General features: G+C 42.9%; 1 protein-coding gene across 1 annotated transcript in view; it reads right to left on the bottom strand.

Moving 5' to 3' along the window:
* Positions 1–5,211: 5,211 nt before the first annotated feature.
* The window catches only part of LOC117473763 (xenotropic and polytropic retrovirus receptor 1 homolog), a 39,598-nt gene continuing 20,818 nt past the window's right edge, over positions 5,212–23,991 (bottom strand). Inside the window, exons 2-16 of the mRNA XM_034119577.1 lie at positions 22,894–22,945; positions 18,580–18,681; positions 18,219–18,442; positions 17,245–17,394; positions 14,482–14,565; positions 13,812–13,893; positions 13,191–13,280; positions 12,170–12,267; positions 11,505–11,684; positions 9,594–9,759; positions 9,306–9,500; positions 8,043–8,209; positions 7,805–7,944; positions 7,209–7,430; positions 5,212–6,747 (exon numbers count right to left, since the gene is read on the bottom strand). Coding sequence (XP_033975468.1) covers positions 6,693–6,747; positions 7,209–7,430; positions 7,805–7,944; positions 8,043–8,209; positions 9,306–9,500; positions 9,594–9,759; positions 11,505–11,684; positions 12,170–12,267; positions 13,191–13,280; positions 13,812–13,893; positions 14,482–14,565; positions 17,245–17,394; positions 18,219–18,442; positions 18,580–18,681; positions 22,894–22,945 — 2,007 coding nt within the window. The 3' untranslated portion in view covers positions 5,212–6,692. The remainder of the gene's footprint in view (positions 6,748–7,208; positions 7,431–7,804; positions 7,945–8,042; positions 8,210–9,305; positions 9,501–9,593; positions 9,760–11,504; positions 11,685–12,169; positions 12,268–13,190; positions 13,281–13,811; positions 13,894–14,481; positions 14,566–17,244; positions 17,395–18,218; positions 18,443–18,579; positions 18,682–22,893; positions 22,946–23,991) is intronic.

The raw sequence follows: 23,991 nt of genomic DNA on the forward strand, positions 1-23,991 counted from the left end.
AGTTTCATTCACTAATGAAAGTCAAACATGTTTGTTTCCACTGTTTTATTGTGTGCCTGTCGCGATAAGCAATTAATTGACTTATCGTACGATAAATAAAAATGCACACACACAAACAAATCTACAGACTTACTCCAAACTGCCAAATATATTAATTAACACACTCTCACTCTCATATACTCTTTGACTCTATTTTGGCCTAGTAGAACAATAAGCAGCAGACTTTTACTTTTTTATCATTTCTACTGGATTTTAGATCTGCGCATGCGCAATACGGGTCGGCAGTTGCGGCTCCAGAGTATTTTTGTTGGGTAATCTATGGTAGGGCTAACCCATACAGTGGTGGGGCTCAAATCAGTATTTGCAATGTAATTACATACACGCTCCCCCCGACAGTGAAACGCCACGCGTGAGGTTTAGATTATTTCCCTGTCTCAATCCAAATTGAACTGTATGAAATAAAAAGGCACATTTGTCTTGCAGTAAATAAAAAGGGCGACCTGGAGCCAATCCTGCAATTTCCCCACAGGTGAAAGAGTTGACATGCTGAAGACCCAACCCCTGCAGGGGGGTCTGGGGGGATTCTCCCCCAGGAGATTTTTGGAAATACTAACATAAAATACACATTCTGGTACTCTCTTGAGAAGAAAAATAAATAAATCTATTACTACACAACATATTTAAACAAATTAATTAATTTTAGTTTTTTGTGACTTTGTTCTGAAAGCTGAACCTGCTGCTCCTCACAGAGAGAAGAGGGAAGAGGCTGTGTGAATTACTTTACATTGTGGATAAGGGTGGATAGCCCCCATTGTTCTGTGTGTCAAAATGAAAGACAGCCCACACACCTATCAATCATCAAACCGTGGGGTCTTATTTCATTACGTGTTGATTTCTATCAACACGTAATGTTGTATCGATGTATAGAGATGTACTACCGCAAAAGTATTCTCCGTCGGGACTTCCTGCAACAACACCACGCCGTTATCGTGATTCTGATTGGCCAGAAGACATTATCAAAGATGTTTTATTTAGAAGATGATCACTACGTGACAAAAGTTTTCAAAACCGTTTCTAGTCTTCGGTATTCTTGTTTTTGGCGTGAGAATAGTTTGGGCAGCGTGAGAGCGTGAGATTGAGAGTGAAAGCGTGTGTCACACGCCAGATGCGTGAGAGTTGGCAACCCTGCTATAAATAACATTATCTCATCAAAAACCTGCACCATCTGATCTGCAGTTGATCAGTCCTCTTTCTCATACAGAGCAATAAAAGCGGGCGGAGCTAACACACTTAGCTATTTGATCTACCTCTGGAACAAGCTAAACTAGATATAAATATATTTATTCTTCACTGTCGGGTCACTCATTACTGGATCAGTGAGCTGCATGAGATACTGACAGGCCGTCAGGGGAGAGAGAGAGGGGGAGAGAGGAGAGAGAGAGGGGGAGAGAGGAAAAGAGAGCGCTTCCGCTAATTTCTCCCGTGTTATTATCCAAAGTTAATGTAAACTTGAATAATGTACTTCATTTGAATGTAATAATTATGTTGGTTGTTGTTTGTGGAAGCGCCAGTGAATGAGCCCAATTAACTGAGTTGTAAACATCACTTTAAATGGAAGATCCCCATAGGCCCCGCCCACTCGATCGGTATCGGCCGATACTGATTCCGGCGATCGGAGCATCCCTAATTTTAACTGAACAATAACTGAATGAGTTTGTTTCACTCTTAGACCAGCAGGGGAACCAAATCTATGCAGACTGCTGCAATAAGTATATTAATTAACTGTCTCATCGATGTTTGTCTGAATGAATATGATAATATTAACAATCATATTATTCCTATCAGCTGTCAATCACTGTTATGATTCACATATTCATTTATTATTGAATAAACTATATTTCTTGGAGGAGTTAATGATGAATGTTCCTCAAGATGCTTGCTCACCCTGAAGATTGGACAGTTGCCATGAGACCGTCTGCTTATGTTTGAGGCTGTGCTCTGAACGATCTACATCATGTTCACATGATATAAACACTCTGCATCCAATCATAACACTCAATTATAATCCTAATGACGGCTTCACTATAAACTACACATCTACATCTGAACATCCAGCCAATCAAGTGAGTATTTTGAGTTTCTGCTGCAGCATTAGACTAAAGAAATGCAGGACGAGCCCCCCCGCCCCCTCCGTAAGAAACACATTCGTTTTTAAGTGGCATATACAGAACTTGTTTAATGTATTGATTCATAATATCCTTTTGGGCTTGAACACACCTCACTGTGGGGGGGGGGGGAACAGGGGGGAAACACTCAATTTAAGTAAGGGTCGATTTGCTTAGGGTGAATGAACTTGGAGTTTAAAGATGATACAAAATTCAAATAAAATAAAAATACATAATAAAATATATCTGATAGAAAAAATGTGATTCTATTCACCATGGCTTTCCAATGTCAGAGTTCATAATAAGACCTTATTAGCGTGTCAGCAGCTGCAACTCATGCATCACTTCCTTCTGAACACAAGAAACGTCAAGTCGGAGGCCTCAGACTTCATTTCCCAGCACGCTCAGCTATCATTTTGCACACTTTTATTACAATCCTTTCAGAAAAAGGGGAATCACCGCTCGGTCACATTGTCAAACATCTCAACATAAACGCAGTGTGGTGTTCATGGGTAATGGGACAGTAGGCCATCATCTGGAATGTAGATCAAGAAAAGCAAAAAGACACAAATAAGGCCTTCACAGGAAACACAGTCAGCCCGTCCAGGATGTAAAGTTGATCAGAAACAGCCCGGCTCTGCTATCAGAGGGTCATCCTGTTGGAAATGTACCAATTCAACATAATAACAAACCAAGTTCAACTCTTTCTGGAGGGTCCTTCGGTGTATTCATGCGAGGAACAAACACATTCCAAGGGTGAGGTTTGAAATGGTACATTCATAAAATAAGGGCTGCTAACAGAACAGAAGGTGACGATGTGAAGTAGAAGGCTCAGGTGCAAATGTGCTCATAATGTGTGTGTGTGTGTGTGTGTCCCAACATAAGACCTGAGGAATGCAAAAGAAAAGCCCTGAATGAAAGCAAAGCATAGCATGTGTACATGGAATGATTGTCTGCTGCATGGACATTTCAGAAAACAGAAAGCAACGGCCCTAATTCAAAGCCATGGATACGTCAAGGTTAAACAAATTCCACCATTAAACTGGAGAAAAATGTTTTTGTTTGTACTCCAGGGGGGACAAGAGGCTATCAGGTCAAACGGAGCAGATTATCAAGATGTAGCAAAAACACGACAAAGATGTGTGTGTTAGGAAGAAAGAGATACAACCCTAAAGATGCTGTTTAGTGGCCTGTTGCAACCAGCAAAGATCACATGACTAAGATGATTTGAGTTATATGATCCATTTGCACACATGTGATCAGCTGCCTCTCATCCCTACTCTCTCTAATCTGCCTTTCCACTCTGCTGAGAAGCCACAACTTCACCTATCAAATATTGCTTGGTTTTGACTATTTACCAAAACATTGTATTGAATATGAACCATGACATACTGTACACTGTTCCATTTCATGTAGAATGTCACATATCTGTCCATCTTGCACAATAAGAAAAGTGGAGACGATATGGAATGTTGCAGTGGGAGATCAAAGCGGTTATGATTAGATTATTTCTCAAATGAACTGAATAGGAAAATAAAGACCTTCACAATAGTGAGAGTGCAATCATTAGTTTTCTGTAAATGATTAACCTTTCAACTATATCCCATTGGCTGATAACAGGCTCCAGTGTTTAACAGCACTGATGAATCAAGATGGAGAATACAATGTTAGACGTTATGCAGCTCCTGGTTCTGAGCGACAGACTGTCACAAGACATTAAAGAGTCAGCTCCTGATGAGATCAGCTCAGTCCACACACACACACACACACACACACACACACACACACACACACACACACACACACACACACACACACAACACACACACACACACACACACACACACACACACACACACACACACACACACACACACACACACACACACACACACACACACACACACACACACACACACACACACACACACACACACACACACACACACACACACACACACACACACCACACACACACACACACACACCTTCCGTTGGTTAATAAATAAGGTTAAATCATCACTAACACGTCCCTTTCCCGCTCCCTTTCTGTAGCGCGACCATGAGTGCACGCTAGACGTGACTCTACAATTATTTGAACATACATTTAACTATATTACAGGATACTTACGTGACGGGCAGCGAACGGAGTTTCGCCGCCGTCTCCCCAGCAAAGGGAATGTGGGAAATGAGTTAATTGTGTAACCTGTTGAGGGTAAGCCTGTGGGGAGGGGCTATGGGTTCAAAGGCAACAGCTAGGATGTGTTTAGAGGGATAGACAACCTCATTTGGTCAACTTTGATTTGGTTTATTTAAGTTATACTGTTTCCCTTTTGTCAAACAGTAGATCTTTTTTTGTGGCTGTTATAAATAAAGCTTTTGGAGCTTAATTCAACCGACTAAGCCTATGTTTGCAAACGGACAAATAGAACCCCGTCACAGGCCGATTCATTTAAACAGAGAGAAGAAAATAAAAAGCTAAAGCTCCTCCACTGCTTCAAGCTGTTGTCTCAGAGCACAGCACGAGCGCTAGTGTGGCAACAACTCACTCTATATGAAACATTTCCTCCAGTGTTATCACATGTACCTGTCCTTATTATACAGTAGAAGATGCTTTGATGTAGCTGTGTGTGTGTGTGTGGGGGGGGGGGGGTCACATTGCTAATCAAGCATAATGTACATTTCCACAGAACTAAATGGTGTCTAATGCTGAGCTGCCGTCAGTGAGACGCTGCACCTGCTCAAGCTCCTCCATCACTGGAAGGGTCTGATGTGATGTTTAACTGGGGGGGGGGGGTCATACCAGGGGACAGTAACAGCAGTCAGTAACATTAACAAGCTAAAAGGTCTGGGATTCATGTTAGAGAACGGGCAGGAAGTAGCAGAGTGACTGTCCTGTGGAAGCCAACATGATGCTGTGTTTCTCACTTAGGAAGCAGGGGCATCAACGCTGATGTTGAGAGGTAATAAAGGCCAGAGCCACTATTGGAGAATTTACTGTAGACTGACTAAATGTGTTAAATACCACATTTACACTGAACATACATTAAAATGACAAAAACCTTATTTATTTCAACCAACATTATGTGTTAGGAGCAAAGCGGAGTGTTAAAGGGAACTGAGGTATATTAGCATGCATGTCATGTAAACACATTCCATCACATTCACTCCACAGCCAGAAGAAGCACAGTTTGACCCAGCATGTGACAGACAGGTGCACTCCCATTTTCTTCGTCAGCACATTTCAACCAACCCTCTCCCAGGAGACAATAACTGTTTCAGGCTTCATGGACATAGCAGGGCACAACAGAAAATGTTCCTAGAACTCATCGGAGCTCTCAGGATGGTAATGGGCCCGAAAGCGTGGACTGGTGGCATTTAGGCACCTCTCCCACTCATACATACATAAATAGGTTGGCATACATTCAGTAAAAGCATTTTTTAAATGAAGGATACTTTATCAACATGGGGGGGACATGGAGTTAGCGCAGGTCTTCATCTTCCTTCCGGAAACAAAAGAAAGGTTCCTCTCAGCTCACGGCCGCTGGTCCATGCAGTCTGAACAGGATGTTATTTTCTAAGTACTTTCATACTGCCCCCTAACTTGGTCCGTCTCGTATTTAAAACCACGGTTACAAATATTTGCAACGCTTTGGGAGTATTTCTTCTTCCATGGGTCTCAAAAAGATGAATGGGCAAGTTGTGCACATCCATGAACAATACAACACACCAACGTCTGTGTGAACAAAGTCCATTTCAATTCACATCTACAAAGTGCATCTTTCTATATGTATGTATGTGTGTGTATTGTGTGTGTGTGTGTGTGTGTGTGTGTGTGTGTGTGTGTGTGTGTGTGTGTGTGTGTGTGTGTGTGTGTGTGTGTTTCTAAAGCGTGTAAGGTGCAGGTAGGCAGCTCTGTGATGATTTGAATGGAAGCTTAAGAGTGAGGGAGACTCACAAATGTTCCCCAGCAGTCTGTGGGCCGGGGTGGCTAAAAGTCGCTGAAAGGTGGGGTGGGGCACTTATACTATTTTCTCTTATAGGAAAAAAGAGGCCAATTTACAAGTCCACTCTGCTCTCATGAGGTGTGGTGCAGGTGGAGACCAATCACTGAAGCTTTTGGAAGCAGGAGCACTTCCTGTCAGAGGCCTGTTGGTCCTCAGCTCAGACTCACAGCCCAAGCAAAGGCTGAGCAGTGGGTGTAGTTATAGGTCCACCTCTGGGGGGTGTGGATGAAAGGAAGAGAAGTTCTTCACCCACTGCTGCGATAAGGTAGATTCTCAGTGAGGAGCCCCCCTAGTTATTATTGAATGTGGGAGAAATAGATTGATGGCCGTGGTGCGGGGGTGTTGCTCCGCTGAAACACTTCAAACAGTAGTGAACCATGAAGAGGCTCATATCTCGTAGGTTTAGAATCCCTCTTGGTGGAGGGTTCTACGCCCGACTCGCTGGGTGAATTCTCGGTTAGGAGGTGGAGTTTCCTCCTTTAAATAAATTCTGGACCCAGGCGAGGGGCGTGGCCTGATGTCAGGAGTCATCGTCTGTGTCCTCGATCAGAACCTTGGTGTCCCGGGTCTTGGATCTGGAATGGGAAAGAGGCAGAATGTGTTTATATGAGGCTACAAGTCCCCCCCCCCCCCATCACTGCACCCTCTCTTCTCCTTTTCTCTCTATTTCCAAACAACTACACGGTAATCTTTATTGATTTGCATTTTAGTTTGAACAAACCCAGACTGAACCCTGACGCCCTCACCAACACTGACGGCTCCATTGTCCACCCCTCCACTCACGACCGTCACTTTAACTCCCTCATGAAGACCAGATCTCCCCCCTAAGGAGCGTCCTCCCTCATCCTGATCCATGCCATCATCCTGACCTGATACTGCAGCAGCACTCTTTACGGTTCACCTGCCTACATCCTCAATAAACATCAATATGTCCAAAAATCAGCTGCACACAGGCTGACCTCCCTGACGCTCTGACCACCCCCCCTCCAGCTCTAAGGTCCCCCCCCCCCATGTTGCTGAGTGTTGTTGGACTCACTGAGAGGCCAGCCTCGGCCTGCGTAGACTCATGCTGTAGCTCCTCTTCCAGTTCTTCTTGCCCTGCCGGTTCCGCACCCCGTCCTCCTGGTCCATCATCTGCTCCAGCAGCGTTTGGTCGTCTGCGTTGAGCGGAGCCACGCTGATGTCTCTGACGGCCCTGAACTCACCACAGTTATTCAGGTGCTCGTTCTCCAATCGGAAGAAGTTCCACACAAAACGTCTGCGAAGTACAAACACTGACTGTCAATCAACAACGGGCTACTTACTAAACATTTGAACATTATTGAGTCAAAGTGGTCCACATCCTGAACCAAAGGTCACATACTCAGCAGTCACTCATATTGTCTTCTGATTGAGAGAGTGCATTGGTCATTGGACAGGAAAACAGATCAGATAGAAAAGAGAAGACATCTTGGGCTTTGGAAGTTTGATCAGACAATACAAGTGATTAGGGCTCTAGGAAACGTTCAGAGAGTTTACTGAATAATGGACCAGTAAGAACAATTGCAAGATTAAGAAAGAAAGAGGCAAAAGAAAAGAAAAAGGATGGCAGAAGAAGACAGAAATCTTTAAAGATATGATGACTGTGTCTACCTAAAGACCTCCATCGGGGCCAGCACAGTGGCCAGGATGTCGGAGATGCCGTGCAGCCCAGAGACTGTGCTGAGGGACACGGTCAGAATCCAGGAGAAGCGCAGCAGCACATCCTCCACTATGGCACTGTAGTAATAGGCCTGGGGGGAGAGAGGATGAGGAGGAGAGCAGTTTTAACACATCATCACAGGGTGGGTTGTATTGTCAGGGGCTCGCGCCTCCTCCTGTGAGGAGATACCTTATGTGGGTACACTATCTCCTCTCTCAGGAAGGTATTCTCTCCTGCGTTCCGGTCAAACAGGCCCCAGTCCATCTTCAGATCCCAGATCAGTGTGTAACAGGAGCTGACCACCAAACAGCCGATATACAGGTAGAGGAAGATCTGTGTGTCAGCGTGGCCTTCAGCTGAGGAGAGACAGAGGGGGGGTGGTATCAGACAGCTTCCACAGCAACAGGTTCAGAAGTTTAAAAATGGCAATGCGTGTCCTATTTGTTTTCTGATCAAGCAGACTATTGTATTTATACTTAATGAAAAGAAGACAGCTATAAGCAGGACCATCAAAAACCATCCCAAGCCTTTAACCTCTACATACATCTGCTAACCTGCTGTTCTACATGACAGCAACATATACCTATACTTAATATACAATGTCCAAACAAGTGTGCTGAAGCACAAGTGAGAAATAAACGATATTATGTATGCAATAACATATTGCTGTCAGTGTGTTTTGGACTTTTGTTCCCATTGTGTACGGCTTCAGTGGTCATATAGAATTGTTAGCTGTAGATGTGATGAGTGGCAAACATGTTTAAGTAAATAAGAGATGAAAGAATTACAATTCAGACGCATTACCTGATATTATTAATGAATTATATAATAACAGCACAAGCACCCTTTGCACAACATGGAGTCATGGTGCGGGGCGTGATATGCGTCATCTGTTTGATTGAGATGGACTCATACCCTCCCAGAAATGAGCTTTGAGCTGCAGGACGGTCGAACTTGAACAAAAAGGCCTTTTTATTTGTTTTGCATTCAGGGCACGGAGTAGGAAATGACTCTGTTGCTGCATGAGCTTTCTGAAATGAAGGTTTCTCAAAATATATTGCAAAGCTGATTTCTTCTGAAAAACATATAACCACAAACCATCACTAGGTGGCACTACACAACATGTAATGGGACCAAAACTCTTTTTTTGTTGTTCTTATTATTTATTTATATAATTAATTTATATTTCTGTATGATTATTGTATTATTTGTGTGCGAGTTGCTATTGCCATCTAGTTGGGTATTTCTCCTGTGCTAAATTAGAAAAACGGAAATGGGAAAATAAAAACAGGAGGGGGCTCCGAAAACAGGAAGACCTTTTGCAAAATTATGTAAAATGATACCATAAGTAAAAATGATAAATAAAGGTCTTTCTCCAATAAAAGCATGTTTAAGCTTAGCTGTCTGTGCATTGAACACCACACATGTTGTGCACTAATATCTGCAGTCTACCTTTATGTGTGCTGTATAGGGCAGCAAAGGTGACAACAAAAAAGGAAGTGGAGTATTTCCCAGCGTTCACAAGGTGAGGGAAAGCCCGTTTGGTGTCGCGGTAACGGCGCAGACACTGCACGAACCGGAACCAAGCAGGAAGACACTGGATCACTGCTCGCACTCCGTATGAGTAGGAGTTACACACATCTCTACCTGCAGGAAAGGGGACACAGACATGTGGTCAGGAATAGGTGTAGGTCCATCGCCATTGGATCCGGCTGCCAACCTTTCACTGTTCACTCTCACCCTCACTGCTGATGAGTCCATCATGTTTTTTCCAGTCTAGTTCAAAGCTGTAGAAACAGATCATATACTCCAGGTCCATCAGAACGACACCCAGAGAGTTCAGCTGGTCCGCCAGCCAGAAGTCTGCAAAGCCAACATGATGGAAGGGAGCAGTCACCACTCGAAACTGTGGAGGGGGGACAGAGGACAGAGAAGAGATATTAGCAGTTTCCTTCACAATCGTACTGGATAGATAGAATGGGAGGGATGAAACCCTCTTTAATGGTCACACATGCAGAGCACACAGCACACAGTGACATTTGGCCTCTGCATTTAACCCATCCTAGTACCAGGAGTGGTGGGCAGCTATTGTACAGCTACTGGGGAGCAATGGGAGTGGGGGGGGGTTGTCCGGTGCCTTGCTCAAGGGCACCGCGACAGGGCCCAGGAGGTGGACTGGGAACTCTCCAAGTAGCAGTCCACACTCCATATTTAGGTCTGGTCGGGGACTTGAACCTGCGACCCTACGGCTCGCAGTCCAATCCCCCACTGCCGGACTATACAGGGACAGTAATTAATATTTGGGGTAACCATACATAAAGATGGATTGCTGTAACGAATTATTGATCAATGATCCAATATGATCAATGCAAAGTTAAAACCTTAATACAAATAGTCAACTGTAACCTTCCTAATCATTCAAACATTGCATAAACATGACAAATGTTGCACTTTATAGTGAACAACAGGAGGTCTTTTTTTCTTTAATTACCGGTAAATATGAATAGACTGATGTTTCGTTCAGTGCCATTGTCACAGGTGTATAAAACTGCTGAGGCAGATATTGGGTCAAAGTGGCCAAAGCTCTGCTGACTCAATAACTGCAGAGTTCCAAACCAGCTCTGTATTGTTGTCCAAATAATCAATATCATTTGTAGCGGCCAAAATCATATAGAAATAAAACAGATAATGAACTTAAAATAATACAGCCGCTGAGGCACCAGTTAGCGAATCTTACGCAGGGCAATGATCCAGGCAAGAATCTCCGTTGTGCATTTTATTATGATCCAATACCATTCAACAGGTTTCCTATGGTTTGTTCCTTATGGCTTTCCTATGGCTTTCCTGTCTTGTGGCTAGAAACCCCTGGTAACTAGTGCTCTGGCTCCCTCCACCACCTGTCTCCCATATATACAATTACACCAGGCTCCACTAGTGAGGACTGTGCCACACCTCAGTGAAACCTGCTCCTGTACATGTTGTCAGGTCAACCAATGATTATTTCATTGGCTTTAATTCCTTTTAATAGAAATTGAGGAGGTAATTGGTAAATAGCGCAAAATAGGGCACTGAACTTTGAACATGGTGAACTGTTGAACTCTGCTCACCCGTTCTGCATGCAGGAGACACATTTTGCTTGCCAACTGAGGTGTTTCTAGATAGTAAAATTAGAACTCTAAATGAATGAAAGCAATCTGAAGCGGCCCTATTGACTCGGGAGATGAGCACACCAACACCTGCTGCACACACTGCGCTGATATCCGGCGGACGCATTGTGTGTGTATTTTGTGAAGTATATTGTTGACTTCATTTCTCTTTGATTTAATTTGGCAAAAAACTTTGCTGATTTCCCCCTACTATCCTTGATTATGAAATAGTGTCACACCTAAATGCAATGTAGGTATATGGTTTAAATCTGCTGCTTCATGTTCATAGATTAGGAGCTGCAGAATGCTTAATGTCAAATAAGAAATAAACAGGAGGCACAGATTGCATCAAATGGTAAACTAAATATTTGAGGCTATTTACACGATTAGTACTCTCTCTCAAACCCTTAAAACAAATCAATTATACTTTACAGTTACACAAAGATGAACAATGGTGAGAAAAAAAACGGATGTTTGTAAAATGTAATTGAGTAATTTACTGTACCAAGAGTTTTAGGAGCCAGAAGCGTGACTTGTAGTAGCAGGTCTTGAAGGGGTTGATGAGGAAGAGGAAGAAGAGGCCGTAGAGAGCGAGAGGGTTAGCCTGCATTGGTACCAGGATGCTATCACTGAAGAGGCAGGACAGCAGGCTCACACACCACAGCACCCCCAGCAGACCTGCAATCTACACACACACACACACACACACACACACACACACACACACACACACACACACACACACACACACACACACACACACACACACACACACACACACACACACACACACACACACACACACACACACACACACACACACACACACACACACACACACACACACACACACACACACACACACACACACACACACACACACACACACACACACACACACACACACACACACACACACACACACACACACACACACACACACACACACACACACACACACACACACACACACATCACACACTCACACACACCACACACACACACACCACACACACACACACACACACACACACACACACACACACACACCACCACACACACACACACACACACACACACACACACACACACACAGCATTAACAAATCATATTTTTCCATATAATTCGGTAATGTTGTGATTGTTGGACAGAAATATTATTTGCTCGGACCTCAAACAGATGTTGATGTGACAGGTTGTTTCGGGGGTTGAGTTCAAATATGAGCACATGGTTAACTCCTGCCTGCCTCCAGCCGTAGGTGTTGATGCCTGAAAGAGCAGAACAGTGGCTCATGCATTAATAGGATAAACACAGCTTCCTTCTTTAGGCCTTAGGCTTTTTTCAATTCTCAATTTGTTGCCTCCTCGACTCCTTAGCTGGTAGCTTGTGAGACGGAAATCAAACTCAGCCCACAATCTGAAGGACATCAGATTCCTAAAGTGCATCTGGAGGAGCGGTAGTGAGGATGGAGGAGGATATACCGGTGTATTCTCTGTAAGTATTTCCGGCATCAATGATGTTTAATAGAGGCCTGGCACACTGGAATAATCACAGACCCTGTCAGGTCTCAGCAAATGTTCCCCTTGTAACCATGAGTTGTAATTATTTAAGATGATCAAATGTGCGATCAAGCTTTCTTCATGTTTATGTAGTGCCTCGTAAGAAGCAGTCCTGAGATTCATCAATGACATTTGTTGAATGATGTTTAAAGTTTAACGTCTTCATATTTGTCTAATATTAAAGTTCACTTTTCATTCAGGAAGTATGACGCTGCGCTGTCAGTACGCTACTCAATGTTTGTGATTGGTCAAATGTTGCTAACCCCGCCCCTTTCATGGGAACACGCACATAACTAGATAGGGCACACCGGGCTTGAGTTACCGAGTTGATAACCAGCGTCGTAGGACCGCTTAGCGAGAGCGCGTTTGTTTTGGATGAGGTAAACTGGGTAACTCAAACATATCCAGGTTATGTTGAACTGGATTCGTAGTACAGGCCTCTGGTGTACAAATCCAGCTGCTAACGTCTGCTAACTGTGTCTCTTTATTTGCACAATTGGCTACTTTATATACAAACATGTGTAGTGCTTTACACAATAAAATATTATTATTATTATTATAAACTGCTTTAATATACAGAAACTTGCCTGGATTTAATTGTATAATTTGTTTGTGTGTATGTGTGTGAATACCTAACAGGAAGAGGAATTCTATCAACAGGAAGCCTCCTCTGTAGATCCTGATCATAGGCCAAACATCAGCAGTGTGTGTCACCACAGCCCCTTGTGAGAGAAAAGCATATCACTTTACCAACCATGTGTAGAACTAGTTTTAAACATTCAAAAAACTGTTGTGACTATTTTTATTTATAAGGAGGGAAGAATGAAAGAAGGCAGGAGGGAAGAATGCAGGAGGGAAGGGGGAAGATAGGTAGGAAATAAGGAGGGAAGGAAGCAAAGAAGTAACAAAGGCAAGAAGGAGGGAAGGACAGAAGGAAGGAAATAAGGAGGGGAGGAAGCCAAGAAGTAACAAAGGCAAGAAGGAGGGAAGGACAGAAGGAAGGAAATAAGGAGGGGAGGAAGCCAAGAAGTAACAAAGGCAAGAAGGAGGGAAGGACAGAAGGAAGGAAATAAGGAGGGGAGGAAGCAAATAAGTAACAAAGGCAAGAAGGAGGGAAGGACAGAAGGAAGGAAATAAGGAGGGGAGGAAGGAAGGAAGTAAAAAAGGAAGGAAGGAAGTCAAGAAGGAGGGAAGGAAAGAAGGAAGGAGGGAATGAAGGGAGGGAGGAGGGAGGACTTGTGCTAGAGGAGTACCTGTAATGACCACTGTGACCATCAGCACCAGGAACACTCCACAGTACAGCCCCACTCTGAAGGTGGTCCAGGCAGGAGCCGGCTGAGGGGACACCACAACACTCTGAGCACATTGTACAGCATTATACATGTGATCATTAGATAACATCACTTTACAGGCATAATGCTGTCTATCAGAGGGGAGACCACTGCAGGTGTCCTCTAATCATATTGTATCATGATTATATACAATTGCAGTGTAAGTTGAGAGATGTAAAGGTTAGACTTGTATGTTTGTTTTTGGGTCAAATAAAAGAGAGAGAGAAATCCATTCTGAAGTAGCATCAACATTCAAAATGATCAGATAAAAAAATCTAACTGTAGATTGTGTCTAACCTTTGGGACAACAAATATCCATTTAAGGGTCACTGCTCAAAGTTGCTTTATTTGACAAAAACAGGACAACAGGAGCATGTGCTTTGATGTCCTTCACAGAAGCAGCTCAAGTGAATGCAGAGGATGACGAGTTAGTGAGCAGAACCTATGAGTTGATACTGTGTGTGTGTGTGTGTGTGTGTGTGTGTGTGTGTGTGTGTGTGTGTGTGTGTGTGTGTGTGTGTGTGTGTGTGTGTGTGTGTGTGTGTGTGTGTGTGTGTGTGTGTGTGTGTGTGTGTGTGTGTGTGTGTCAGACCTGTGCAGCTCCCAGGGGGGGGACCCTCAGTCTCTTCATGGCCCTCTGCCTGTCACCGCCTTCCAACTCTGTTGTGACCAATGCCTGAAACACAGAGAGGATGTTGATGTGTCCTAGCTCTCATGCTAGTGTGTCTTTTCTACATAAACATGTTGTGACGGCCGCACATTGATTTAAGGTGTTTTTTCTAAACTGTAATGGCAGGGGAAAAGGTTTAAGGCATGTTGTTTATCATGAAATGAAATGAACTATGATACATGTATATTATCCTCGCAACTGCAGTTGTTAATGTCCACTGTTATGTACGGTTTCAGGGCGAGGGTCTGCAAGCCTCATCTACATATTCACCTGTCGCGGCGCGCAGAGGCTTCTTAGTGGGCGTGTCACCGGGACGCCAGGGGCTGGTTCTCACGGGAGGAGGAAGTGTGTGTGTGGCGAATGCGGGTATTCAGCGGGATATTTCAGTTTCCTCAGCATGTATACATAGGTTAAAATGCAACGGGGAAGTAACTGAAAGTAACTGAATGTGGATATTGCATCGACCGACCTGGAAGCACGTCTCCGAGGAGAGGACGCGCACAGATAGAGAGAGAGATTCTCTCCAACACAGGGTGAGATCGATCCTTTGTGCCACGCCGATTATCGTGTTTTCCTTTTTTGTGGATTATGGCCTAAATAGGCCTACAAACATTTCTGTTTTTTGCTGCCGACGGGCGCAGGAGCAACAGCTTTTTTTCAATGAACTATAGTGGCCTGGTTTAGGCAGTAAAGACCATTTTGGTTTATCGCCGAGCTGACTTTTTGTTGAGTTTTGTTTGTGTTTTGCTTGGCTGGAAAACTGTCAATATAATTGAATAACGTATAAAACCTGTCTTTGTTTATTTTGTGAATGTGTGGATGTAGACAGCAGTAAATACACTTCCGTGGGGACTATTTGGTGGAAAGAGTCTGTTTTGCCTTTATAATATTATTTCATATCAAGAACCCCTTGTGTGTTTATTTAACACAGCTATCTTTGATAGTTGATTGTTACAATGTGTCCCCTCTGTGTAAAGAGACTCTGAACGTTTCAGGAACAAAGATTCTCTCTCTTTGTGTCCTGATCCATTTCTATAAAAACCTGTCTGAAAATGAGCTGATCAGATTTTGGAAACTTTATGATGTCATAACGATGTTTTGTCTTGTGTAACCATTAGCCAATAACCAACCAAGGTAACCCCCCCCCCCCCCACCTTATCACCTGAATCTCCTCCTAGAGCACCATTGTGTTTTTTTTAACCAAATCTCTCTCAGAGGGGCGTGGGGAGGGGCTCCTTATTTTCATCTAAAGTAACAGACAGAGAATCAGCACTTTGGAACAGGGCTGAAACAGAGGGGATTATGGGATGCTGCAATGATCTGTTTGGTGTTTCAGTCTCCTTCACTGTCCTCTATTTACACTTCTTGCATGCTAGATGATGAAGATGATGAAGATGCACCTCCCTGTCTCTCTTTAAGCCTCCGATTTGCTTTCTCCAAAACTTGTTGCCAAAACTGTGAAGTCCTTGCATTTCCTGAGGCCAAGTTGAAGGATCAAATACTAAGAACTGATCACATGACTTGAAGTCATATCTGATTTCAGAGGTGGGAAGTTACTTAGTACACTTATTCAAGTACTGTACTTAAGTACAATTTAAGATACAGTACTTGTAGTTTACTTGAGTATTTCTATTTGATGCTACTGTGTACTTCTACTCCACTCATGTGTACTTTTCCTCCACTACATGTATTGAGTACCTTTAGTTACTTCACAGATCTGGATGAATGATGTGAAATATAATCAAGTGTTAAATCAGACTTCAGTTCCACCTGGAGTAAATCCACAAGCTACCCTGCAGTATACAAAGTCATTACAACTCATTTTTAAACACTTTAATGATCAATAATTATAAAACATATCATATACATTATTATGAAATGGACCAATCTGCAAAATGACTACTTTTACTGTCGCTACTTTAACTAGATTTTGATGATAATACTTTTTTAATTTTACTTGAGTAACACTTCTTCCACCTCTGTCTGATTTCAAACTCTTCCATTAACAGCCTGAGTAAGTTTGCAGGCAGCTGTGTGTTTTAACTGCAGCAGCTTGACCACAGAGCGTGACCGTTGTGATCAGCTGATTTTGCGCAGTTCTCCAGTGTGTGCGCGGGGCACAGAATGTGCACAGGGGAGTCTCCCACTGCAGCCAGTTGATGTAGTTTTGGTACAATTCTGTTGTAGGCCTACACACCGACGTTAACAGCAGCCCCGTCTGTGCACACGGCGACCAACTGTCGTCCAGTGATCTAACCTCTTTCTCCGTCGGTTATGTCCTGCGCGGCACAGCCAGCACCCAGTTCAATCAGTCAGAGAAAGTCCGAAGATTTTTGCAGGGAGCGAAACGGCAAAGTGGCTGCTTAATGTCTTTGTTTTTTTGGACATGTCTAATCATTTACTCCACTGAGTGTTGACAAGAAACACGTGTAGACGAAATATGTGTTTTGTTTTGATGACCTATCAGGTACGCAAAGGCGCGTTGTGACACAAGTGACATTACGCATTTCAGATTGTTGCCGCGCATGCGTACCTGCGTACCAGTTATGTGCACCCCTGATAATAGGGGACCTTTAAGAAAACTCTTCTTGCTGTATGCACATCAATACTAATGAAGCATATGTGAATTAAAAGAGTGTGTGTGTGCGTGTGCGTGTGCGTGTGTGTGTGTGTGTGTGTGTATACCTCAGTCTCAGAGATGAGCTGTGTGATTTTCTTGCATGTGTAAAATGGAGCCACTTCAACATGGACTACCCTCCAGTCGGCCCCTCTGGAAGTCTCCAAAATCTTATCATGCTTCTTCAGGATCTTCCTGAAACCTGTGAAGTTCAGGTTCTGCAGAGACAAGCAGGGAGAGGGAGAGAACACTTGTAATGAAAGAACAATCAAAGCTGTCAAAGCGGCTGATTGAAGATGTGAAACTCTAAAAGGGATATGCCAGGAGGCTCTGCATGTGGTCCAGCTGTGTTTATTAACAGGGAATCTGCAGTACACCTACTACAGTATCAGGATTAACGGAAATACCATGCCGGGAAAAAACAAGCAGTAAATCACATCTGACATATTAAAAAGCTGTTATGACGACACATGCAGCAGACTTAGAACCTCTTTGGAGTTGGCTTTATGTCCACCTGATACATTTAACTCCAAGCTAACATTTACTTTGTAACGGTTTCTTTTCATGTTAATACCCTCTGTAAACGTATGAATTAGTGCAGTTTTGACTACAAGTATCACCGTAAGTATCACCACAACAAACTATTATCATTTATGTGACCAAAAAGGTTTCTCTAAAACGTATTATGAATAGTAAACATGTGTAAATATAGTGTTACTAGGGCTGTCAATGTTAACTTATAATGTTTACCATGAACTGCACAGCAGTGAAAGCTAATGAAAGCTACATGTATTGCTCTGACTGGAGACAACTGATCCAGGATTAATGTTCTGCTCTTGTTGGTTTCAGGTGTGGTTCAAACGGAGGAAAACCATGCACCATTGTCCTGAAGTTGCACAGGAAAGGATGATAGTGAAATGAAAAGTGAATGAAACCCTCAGTTTTTTTATTTTCTAATAATATCAAATCAAGAGAAAATAAATGAGGTGTAGAGGAGGACTGAGTGTTGGATCACGCTTTGTGTTGTAGTTTGAGAGCGTACCTGATAGTTCTGCAGCAGAATGAGGCTGAGGTAAAACTCTGAGAAGGCCAGCTGCAGGTCCTTTATGTTCCTGTGTTTGCAGCGCTCCTGCTGCGACAGGGCGAACACCGTCTTCCTCTTCCTCAGCCCCCGCCCGTTGGCCCAGCTCTCCCTCTGAGCATCCAGCGATGACTGCAGCTCGTTCTGCAGCGTGGCAAACCGCCGCTGGGCCTCGGCAAGCTTTTCTGGAGGGAGGAGAAGAATACAAGAAAAAGGATTTTAAGTGTAGAAATGATGTGCAGGATAATAATCACAACAAACTCTCCGAGGTTTATTGAAATGAGTGTGTGTATGGAGCAGTGGTAGTAGTTGTAGTCATTACCAGAGTAGAAGGTGTTGATCTTGGCCAACTCTTTTTCACACGTCTGGAAGAACTTCTCCTCAAACTTGGCATAGTACCGTTTAACTGTATCCTCATCTGTGACTGTAAGAAGATATCAGAGGTAAGATTAGTGAACCTTCAAAACCACAGTGAAGACTATCAATCACCCTAATGGACCTGAATGGAATTAATGATGAAGAGGAGGACAGAAAACAAATGCAATTTAAGAACCAGTGTGTTGTGCTGTAACAATGTAAATGGCCCCTCTGTGGGACGAATAAATGTATTCTGTTTCTCAATCTGATTCTGAAAGCTCCGTGCAGAGGCCTGCAATGGGCTGCTCCGAGCAGAGGGAGCAGCAGAGCACACCCTTTTGGATTCTTTTGAACCTAAAAAGGTTTTATTTAAGCTTTGCAACAACATGCGTACGTTTATTGCATGCCACACCTTGTTAGATGATTCTCAAATATTCTGCATGGAATGCATGGTGAATGGTGAATGGTGAATTGAAGTGCTACAATGTTGCTACCTCAGCTCACATCATCCATCTGCACCTCTCCCCTGGCCTGAAGATACAGATAGAACGACAAGCCTTGGTTATAGTGCTGTTCTTTTGTTCACCTCCCTAATTTTAGCTAGGGATCAGCCACTTTGGACCACACTGAAATAGTGTAATAACTATTAGATGCATTGCCAAGGAATTTATTTACAAAAATGTATATTCTTCTACTAAAGAATTCTTCTGAGTCTGGTAATGCCCTGATTTTTCTCTCCCATGATGTCGACATGTGTAGTTTTAATGTAGTAATCCTTCAGAATGAATTAACTTGCTGTGATTATCACCTGATTTTAGTGGCATTAATCTCAGCATGTAAATACATAAACTTAAAACATGGATGTGTCCATATAGCATGCAGTGACAAAGACATTGTGGTATGGCTCACAGACTGACTCATTTGCAGCATAACTGATTTGTCAGAGCCTATTCTTAAATGGCTCCGTTATATACAGATCTCTATAGTCACATGTTGCAGTGATTCACAGTTTTCCCTACTCCATTCTTATATTCTGATTTGGAATGTGATTTAAAATAATCCAATAGTTACTGTCCTCAGTATACAGACTTAATCCACGCCCACCTATGACGTGGGCCCCACCTACGGACTCACTTCCGTATAAATAGGAAGGAGGCCCGACAATCTGCTCCCACACAAACAGCTTTTCTTCAGCTATTCGCGGAGCCAGTGGGGCCCGAACCTTAGAGGGCTGCGCCTATACTCATAGAAGATGGGTTATAGTACGTAACCCCAGTTCTATATCGTATAGGCTTCGCCCTCTAAGGCTATCGCTATTGGGTTAAGGGCGAAGCAGGATGTAGTCCACGCCCCACTGGTCCGTCCGTTACCAGAAGCACAAAAACACATCTACTCAATTAATAACCCATGTCCATCACAGTCCCTGGGAATATAGCATTTAAAAATGAATATTCTCCATGAGGGGACGAAGGTAAAAACCTGTCGTTGTGAAAAGTATAGACGAATGTCACACTTTGTTAAAACGATAAGAGGAGAAAAAAGGGAAACTCTCTGTGTGCCGATAGGCAGGAGAGAGGGCACACAGCTGAGTCCTCGACATCACTCTATCTGACACACTCAGTACAGAGTGTGTACATTTACTATCAGTACATCTGGATGTGCTGTGGTTGTCATGGTGACGAGCCACGTCAGAGCCCTCGCCGCCGTTGCCCGGGAAGCAACCCAAGAGGGGCCCGGACCGAAAAGGCTGCGAGGGGGCCTCCACACGCTGCATCTCACACCGGCTCTCATCCTGTCTCTGTTTAGGAGAAGGCTCGTAAACTGGACATTGAGATTTTCATAAGATTTTCATCGTCATAACTACACTGTAGCTATGTACGTATGACTAATAAAAGCCTTGAACCTCACTAAGCATCATTACATATTCATTGAATATTGAAAATAAAAATTGCCAATTATACCAAAACGTTATCATAAAACGGCCTCTAGGTTAACTTGTTTTCTACATGTTAACACTGGACCTTCATGTTTCCTACCTATTGTAGGTGCTTACAGCAGACAGTAGCTAGCAGATTTCGACAGATACAGCCCACTCAAAAATATATTGTTTTATATAAAAGAGGGGTGTCTATACGAAGCCTATACGATATAGAACAAAGTATTTATTTGTAATGCTCTGAACAACACAACTTGATTCAATGTGAATGCATTGCATTGAGGTGGATGCATTAATCCCAGAGAAAGACATTTGCATGGCTGGATAGCACAAAGTAAGAGAGAACATGTCTTTTTGGTTACCTTTAAATGACATGTTTTGCTATTCACAAGCTCTAAATACTGTTTAAGTGCCTTTGAGCACGATACAGAGTTCTGATGGCACACCTCCACAGTGTTAATGTGGGAAACTGTGACAGTAAAGCAGGGTGTTGCTGGAGAATGGAGCCAAAAAACATCAATTGTCAAATGGAAAGTATAGCCTATTACCGAAAAACAGACATGTCATAATGATAATAATTATAATAATCACGGTACATGAGCCCAGTCACAGAGAGAAAAGAGCAGAATAAGGCAGAGAAAGGATAAGGAGATTACTGGAATCTGACTGCTGGCTGTTTTGCACCGCTGGGGGTGGACACACACACACACACACACACACACACACACACACACACACACACACACACTCCAACTGAGTTAATTTGGTGTCTTGTTTAAAAGCAGCCAGTCTGAAACAGTGAATCACTGAGTGTGCAGAGTCTGACTCAAAACCACCTGCAGTCTGCATCTGGCTGACCGAGGAGAGCTGGGTCCACACACAGCTTCCTGTCTCCTTTTTGATGAAATCACACAGAAAACATTTGACTCAATGTGAGGAACAGGAATTAACTTTTTAAGTATATATAATTTATTATCAACATAGTTCTCCAAAACAACTTGAGGAGTACTGAAACAGATGCTCTCGCCTCACTGACTATACATTTCTTATGATCAATGCTAAATTGCCATGAAAAACGGAATCAAACTGTTTGTTTTGTTTGTCAAATATGTTTCCCAAACATTTGTGTTATCTGTCTTATGAATTTGTATAAGTTTTCATTTATTTTAGATTGTTTGACAGCCAGCTGAAGGCTCAAGTGAACAGCTGTTCATGTGAAAGTAAAGAAGCTGCTGTGTCTCCTTCAGGGTATTAAACAGGTCTTTAGTCCAGCAGTGTGATAACAAAGGATTGCCATAAACTCTATCCCAAAGAAAACTCTAATTATTGATTATATTCAGATCAGAGGTAACACCACAGAGAGCATTATGGTCAGCTCTTTTTTTCTGAATAAGATCTACATGACAAAAGCCAATAATATACTTCACAGCAGAGCTTTTTTATTGTTATTAAATATAGCGGAATAGTAACCAGACACTGGCTGGTTCAATCATTTTGTATAGAAAAAAGGCCAACCTTACCAACGTTAGCTTGGCTAATCAAACGGAAGAGGGCGCGCCTCTATAGGGGTCCTAGAGCATGATCCCCCTAAAGAAAGTTGTCTACATTTTTTAGTTCAATGGGAGATTGGGAAAGGAGCAGCGGAATTCTAACGTTTATTGTAAAATGCGGCCATATCTCCGGCTAGGAAGGTCGTATCAACGTGCTCCCGTCTCTAGCACCCCCGCAGCCCGAGCTACGAGTGAAAGAACTAAACCTACATGAAACTTCCGTTGGGTTGCTTTTAAAGTCAAGCTTCAGTTTAAGATTCACCCTGTAATAGAAACATGTGATGGAGCATTACTAACTTGACTAAGATGGTTTGTTTCACCAAACCATCTAGGAAAGCTCCATTGGAAGCCATTTGGAAAAGTATTTCAAAAATACTTGGCAGGTGATTGGATCAATCTGTCTATCACCTACTATCATGGGCCACTTCTGATTGGTTAACAATGACTGGTACATGTGGAGCACAGCACTTCTGATCGGTGTGGATGACTGACACACAAGAAGAAAAAGAAAAAAATCGCAGGCTTTGCGATTTGATAATTGCATGATTTAAAATCGATTAATCGCTCAGCCCTAGTTGAGTGGACAAGCATTTTTGGTTCATTATGAAACTGTGGCCATATACATTTGTTAATTAATGGGACTCTGCAACACAAACAGCAGCGCCACATTCAAAATAAACACAAAGATCAGATTCTGAGATCATGTCAATAATCGAATAATGTGTTTTTATAACAATATGGGTCTTTGAGTACTGTAATCATACTTAGATAAATGTGTGAGTGGAATTAGTACCTTCGATAGATGGGGCCTGGTCCTGAGCAGCATACAGCATCTCTTTGAAAGCCTGTAGACACAACAGGAGAGAAACCATTTCCATCGTTAGACATTGTCACATGATCTTGTTATTCTAACGTGGTCTCGCAAAGAAGTCACTTGTCAGACTGCTTCACAAGGTAATGTGATTTGAGCAGGCATGGAACAGTATTTTGTCAGGTTTTTTTATTAAAAAGGGCCAAATCCAGCAGGAAAAGAATTGGAGTATTGTTTGTTCTCCGATTTCTCATTTGAAACCCAATTGAAAACAACAACAAAAAAGACACCAAAGTGTCACACTATTCACTCTCACTTATGTGACATGAGAAATACTTCAATGACCAGCCCTGCTAAAAGAACCCAAATCAATCAATCATCAACGGACTGTCAGACCCTGCTGCAGTCAGAGAATCTACTGTATGCACACTAATCACAATATCATCTTAACAAGAGCAGAATCTCGCCGTGTCGCAACCCAAGCTGTGAAAATAATCCATGCCTTTGTTCTCCCCAGTGGTTGCGTTAGACTTTTTCATTGTCCGTCATTTTTGACGGACAGGATCGTAACATTTCCGTCATAATCCATTATTACCCGTCATTTTATTTTTTTATTTATTCATTTAATAATATTAGCTGCTAATTGTAGCCACCAGAGTATCGCAGCTTCAGGTTTTGGCTATGCGTCACTCTCACTCCCTATTTGGTAACGTGTGTGTGTGTATGTGTGAAAAAAAAAGATGAACAGACACCGACCGTGCGGTCACTTTTCATGTCAACACGAATATGAATGATTTATTTGTTCCTGCACTGACAGCACAGCAGAGGGGGGCAGAGGCCACTAAAACACCGCGACCATTGTGCCTAAACAGGCAAATATGAACAATGCCATTGTTTGAAATGAGACAATTACAATTAAAATATGAACAAAACATTTACAAGAACAACTCAATTGACCTGCTGTAGCCTAGCCTGAACTCAGACCTTCCTCCTGGGCCGCATGGATTTAAACTGGGTGCTCGCTTGTGCGTAGTCAAATGCATCAAGGGAGATTGCTGCAGAGGCGATGGTCATTAAGCG

Source organism: Trematomus bernacchii, unplaced genomic scaffold (genome assembly GCF_902827165.1).
Source record: "Trematomus bernacchii unplaced genomic scaffold, fTreBer1.1, whole genome shotgun sequence".
In the NCBI taxonomy this organism is placed as follows: domain Eukaryota; kingdom Metazoa; phylum Chordata; class Actinopteri; order Perciformes; family Nototheniidae; genus Trematomus; species Trematomus bernacchii.